The 6000-nt window shown below is 39.3% G+C and overlaps 1 protein-coding gene across 1 annotated transcript in view; it reads right to left on the bottom strand.

Annotated features, from left to right (window-relative positions):
• IGF2BP3 (insulin like growth factor 2 mRNA binding protein 3) overlaps positions 1 to 6000 on the bottom strand; it is a 152521-nt gene that overhangs the window by 97824 nt on the left and 48697 nt on the right. Inside the window, exon 3 of the mRNA XM_023215981.2 lies at positions 3529 to 3577. Coding sequence (XP_023071749.1) covers positions 3529 to 3577 — 49 coding nt within the window. The remainder of the gene's footprint in view (positions 1 to 3528; positions 3578 to 6000) is intronic.

Raw genomic sequence — 6000 nt, 5'->3', positions numbered from 1 at the left:
AGTCGGCATCACCGCACCACCAGGTCCCGTCCATCAGTCGGCATCACTGCATCAGCAGGTCCCGTCCGTCAGTTGGCTTCACCCCATCAGCAGGTCCCGTCCCGTCAGTCGGCATCACCACATTAGCAGGTCCTGTCCCTCAGTCGGCTTCACGCATCAGCAGGTCCCACTCGTCAGTCGGCTTCACCGCATCTGCAGGTCCCTCTCTGGCAGTCGGCATCACCGCATCCGTAGGTCCCTGTCTATCAGCCGGCATCACTGAATCAGCAGTTGGTTACATCCTCTAGCTCCTCTGGACACTCAGAACAAGATTTATAACTCGTCTCTCTTCCCCCCATCCCAGGCGCCAGCCACAGTCAAGGAGCTGCCATTGCTCAGAAATCTGAGTCTCAGGTGCTCAGGGCTCTTCCCTCCAAGTCTCTAGGATCCAAAACCTCAACTTCCTCTTTGGCCTTCCAGCCCTCAGGCCGTGGCTGCTCCTTAAAGTCACTACTCTGGATTCTCTTTGTTCTTTTGCCTTTCAGCACCTGTATGATTCTCCCTGGTGAAATACCGAGGGTATTATCTGTGCTCCTGCCTGGATCTCACTGAGACAAGCACAAAACCGAAGGCTGAGAGCTGGTGAATTTGTTGTTGTTCTTATTATATCATAGTTAAAACATATTGTGTACTTATATGTACCAAGCACTGTTTTAAAGGCTTTAGCACGCATAATCCTATTTAATGCTCAAAGCAACCCAATGAGGGGGCCACCACCATCACCCTTGTTAGAAACGAGGAAAATGAGGCTCAAAGAATTTTAAAAAACTGTTCAGAGATCCCATAACTAGATCACACAATGAGAAAGTAGTGGAGCTAGGACATAATTCTGGGTCTGACCTCAAAGGCTGCCCCATTGTTACAAACGAGGAAAATGAGGCTCAAAGAATTTTAAAAACCTGTTCAGAGATCCCATAACTAGATCATACAATGAGTAAGTAGTGGAGCTAGGACATAATTCTAAGTCTGACCTCAAGGCTGCCCCATTTCCTGCAAAATAAATAAATAAATAAATAAAATAACAACTATAAGGCTTTTTTAGGTGCTCCATGCTGCTTCACAGGGCTATTTACATTGCTCACGAAGAACTTACTATAGTGCTTTTTTTGTTATCCTTTTGAGTCTTACTCATAACAGGCCTCTTCCCTTTTTTCATCCCATTGCTCCTCTAGCAAAACAGTATCATTTGTCCTGTGGAATATCCCATATTCAGGACATGGCTAGTTGTTTCCTTGATGCATCATTTAATTTGTCCCTCTATCTTCTGTATTTCTTGTAAACTCAAAGTTAGATTAAGACTGAAGCCAGTTGAACCTATTTAGATAAGACTATTTTCTCTGTGGTGACATGTATATTCTACTGCATCAAAGTAGAAGGCACATAATGTCTGCTCATTCCACTTTCAGTGATTCTAAGATTAATTAGGGACTCAAAGCCTAATCTTCCATTATAAAAGTTGTCCGAAACTGCAAAATTATCACTGTTTATAATAAGGCTTTGGCAGAGAACAAGTGGTATATCCAGCGTGAATAAATAAAACATATACAGGCTGGGTACAGTGGCTCACGCCTGTAACCCCAGCACTTTGGGAGGCTTAGGCAGGTGGATCACCTGAGGTCAGGAGTTTGAGACCTGCCTGACCAACATGGTGAAATCCCATCTCTACTAAAATTACAAAAAATTAGCCGGGCGTGGTTGGTTGGATGCCTGTAATCCCAGCTACTCGGGAGGCTGAGGCAGGAGAATCCCTTGAACGTGGGTGGCGGAGGTTGCAGTGAGCCTAGATTGCACCATTCCACTTCAGCCTGGCCAACAAGAACAAAACTCCATCTCAAAAACAAACCAACTAAACATACAAAGTGACCCTTCTCGAAAAGGAAATAGTGTTCCCTCAAGTCTTTAAGGAAAAAAAACACCTAACAGCAGCAGCTCATCCTTCCTAACTCTCAATAAAATTGTTTTTGTTGATCAATATGTAAACAATCATTAAATTTTTAAAGGGAGTCAAAGGTGAAGAATTCCAAAGTCTAGTTCCAAGCATCTTACAATTCAGTATGTGCTCTTAATTAATTTTATCTTGCGTGCCCATATTTGCTCATTTGAAAACAGAGATAACCCACTAACTTGACACTATCTCAAAGGACAGTAAGGAGAGTAAAGTGAAATACAAAAATTAAGAAAAGTTAGATATGGCAAATATCCAGAACGAGGGAAAATGCAATAAACTAAAGGCTAAATTCTCTAAATTTGAAGAGATTATCAATGAATTAAAAGGAAACTCTGCCCATAGCAGATATGCTAGTACTCTAGTAATTTACTTAAACTTGGTTTCTACCATTTGGCTATTTCATAGAAAGCTACATTACACTAGATGTAGCTCCTGAACAAAAAAATCATATTAAATTACATTTTAAATCATATTTAATATGGTTCATCTTAAAATAAGGGGATCAAACTAATAATCTTGCTATTACAACACTTGAGGACCTATCCCCCAAGCTACTGAATTCCCTAAACAAATGTTAATCTAAAACAGGAACATATAAAAAGTTTAATCTTATAACCCACTGCTTCCATCTATAAAGTATATTTTTAGTGCATTATATAACTTGCAATATATTCAGCATATACCAAAAACCAACCCCTTCCTGCAAAACTTAATCTCAATAATATTGTTTTGAAGATAAATATTCTCAGCACTAATCACTTGTGACCGAGAAACCTTGGAGAATCAGACTTAGATCAACTTCCCTCAACTTCCCACCAAAGTAACCTTTTAACCAAACAGAAGACTAATCTAAAACACACATAACTAGTTACTCTTGATTTTTTTTTATATTAGAAATACATAAAAGCTAAGCAGTTTCTCTGCACCACCCTCTCCAAGGTGAGTTTTAAGAACTTTCAGGTTCCATTGTCTGAAGAATCAAAAGACATTTTCTTTTATCCCTTCAACTACAGGTGTCTCAAATTCTCACCATGACATCATTATTATGCTTTGGAAATTGCTGACACAGGCTATTCAATTGTTCTAAATAGTTTGTGTTTGTGCACATTACACAATCAGTGCAGTGCCACCATCTGAGCAAAAGGAAGCAGAATAACATCTTAAAATAAAAGCACAAAGTAGCAGGTATTTGTTGTTTTAAAACTTTGCCAAGATAGGAGCTTCATATTTAAAAACAATTGGCAAATTCATCAGAAAGAACTGAAATCAACAAAATCCTTTTGGGAAGGGACTGAATGAGAAAGATTACCTAGTTACCCAAGAATATATTTCAATTTTTGGTTTCTTATCCCAAAGAGCAGATTTTTAAAAGATACACTGTGCCCTTACGAAGAAAATCCCACACTAAGACATGGGTCATAAGAGAAGAATTTTATGTTCTAGCACACCCAAGAGTTGAGGAAAGGAGAAAAAGCTTTGAAAAAACTAACAGCAATAGGTTTCCATACTTAGATCTTAATTTTAAATATAGAAATTCTTACCTCCCACTGTAAGTGAGGCGGGATATTTCGTATCTGAAGTTTCCGAATCCTGCAGAAGAATTAAAACGTTTTTTAAAAGAAAAACAAAACATAAAAGCAAGACAATAATAGCCAACATGGAAGTTTAGAAATTACTTAAAATATTAACTCTATATTAATTACAAACCAATATCTATTAAGAAAATACAGCCCAAGAAGGAAAAGCAAAGAAGCAAAGTCATAAAATGCAGAGACCATTTGGAGATCCAGTATTTATTGGACTGTTATGACTTATTTTAAAAGTCACTAAAATTGGTAGACAGAATGTTTAAAACACACTTATCTGATGACTACATTCTAAGTTCAAATCCTTTAGCTTCAAATTAGGCATCCCAGGACACAAACAAGGCCTTAGTCCAGGTGATCTTACTCTGACCGTCACAGCTAAGGAGTCCAGAGATAAAACTCAGGGAAATAAAAATGAGGTGTGGGTGGGAGGAAATTACACATTTATCTTCACTATCCCCTAACGGAAATTTAACATGTCCTTCAATTATGAATGCTGGCACTAAACCACAGAATTACAGTACTTGTAATTTTGACATCAATATAAATCAGATATTTTCATACCACATTAGACTGTTGAAGATCTTTAAATATCATCTATACTCATTACTGTGAAACTTAGATGTGTTGCTAGAACTTGTTACTTATTATATTAAGCACCTATCACTGAGTTTTAACATTCTGCTAACTACATTTCAAAATAATTGGTTTCCTTTACAATCCTATGTATTTTATGCATTTTAAGACATCCTAAGACCGGGCACAGTGGCTCATGCCTGTAATCCCAACACTTCGGGTGGCCGAGGCAGATGCATCACTCAAGGTCTGGAGTTTGGGACCAGACTGGTCATGTGGTGAAACCCCGTCTCTACTAAAATTACAAAAAAGTAGCCAGGCATGGTGGCAGGTGCCTGTAGTCCCAGCTACTCGAAAGGCTGAGGCAGTAGAATCTCTTGAACCTGGGAAGCGGAGGTTGCGGTAAGCCGAGATCACATCACGGCACTGCAGCCTGGGTGACAGAGCGAGATTCCATCTCAAAAAAATAAAAAATAAGACATCCTGAAACATAAGAAGAGATTCTGAGGTTTCAGACTGCGAAAGTAGTGCACAGTACAGAAAATGTGAAGAATCAGTACCTTAGTTCAAATGCCCCCCACACGTGTATATACATACGTATAAGGGAAGGAAGAGGGTGATGCAAATAACACAACTGTATGTTAATTGTATGAGACCATACTATAGAAGTCACATGCCAGTCACTTCCTTTGAAGGAGGAAGGATTTAGTCAACTAGCTATTAAAAACAAAATAAAACAAAAACTAGCAACAGAGCCTGACATCTCAAGTGAAATAAATTACTTAACTTCTACAATTAGAACTATAGGACAGGCCTTGTGGCTCATGCCTGTAATCCCAGCACTTTAGGAGGATCACTCGAGCCCAGGAGTTCCAGACCAGCCTGGACAACAAAGCCAAACCCCATCTCTACGAAAATCTTTAAAAAAATTTTTTAAATTAGCTGGGCATGGTGTTGCGTGCTTGCAGTACCAGCTACTCAGGAGACTGAGATGGAAGGATTGCTTGAGACCAGGAGTTCAAAGCTACAGTGAGCTGTGACTGCACCACTGCAATCCAGCCTGGGCAACAGAGTGACACCCTGTCTCAAAAAGAAAAGAGAAGAAAAAAGAAAAAGAAAAAATAGAAAAAAACAAAAAACTATAGTGAACTTTTCTTTCCAGATCAAATAATCCACAATTTTGAAGTATCAGCGGAAAACACCAGTTTAGTCCAGATTCATAGCCTAGTTTAGTCCTTTGCCTCTTCCCTTTCCCCAAAAGGGTGAGAACAAACAAAATACCACAGCTGCCATTGATCCCTTCGAGAACATCAAAGAAAATCTAGATTAACTAAACTCAGGTACAGCCTGTCTACAATCATAAAACAGAGGAGGAAAGGAAGAGAAGCACTTTTACGTTATTTTCATGACAAAGTAAAAGCACAGTTATCAGGGTAAAACATACCAAAGAGATAAAAGAGAATGCCAGTTTAAGAGAGAAAAAAAAAATCCAAACTATAGCTAGTATAAATTTACAGACAAAATGCTAGTTTGGGATTTGTTTCAAAATAACTCATGTGGTAATAACTGTTAAAGCTTCAGGACAGGTACCTCTCTGCTTTTATCTAAGTTTTATAATTTTTCTTTTTTTGTGTGTGACAAGAGTCTCGCTCTGTCGCCCATACTGGAATTCAGTGGCACAATCTCAGCTCACTGCAGCCTCTGCCTCCCGGGTTCAGGCAATTCTCCCACCTCAGCCTCCTGCGTAGCTGGGATTACAGGCGTGCACCATCACACCCAGCTAATTATTGTGTTTTTAGTAGAGATGGGGTTTCACCATGTTGACCAGGCTGGTCTCACACTCCTGACCTC

The sequence above is a fragment of the Piliocolobus tephrosceles genome, chromosome 8 (genome assembly GCF_002776525.5).
Source record: "Piliocolobus tephrosceles isolate RC106 chromosome 8, ASM277652v3, whole genome shotgun sequence".
Classification (NCBI taxonomy): Eukaryota; Metazoa; Chordata; class Mammalia; order Primates; family Cercopithecidae; genus Piliocolobus; species Piliocolobus tephrosceles.
Note: the sequence above shows the minus strand (reverse complement) of the source record. Positions and strands in the feature narration are given on the sequence as shown.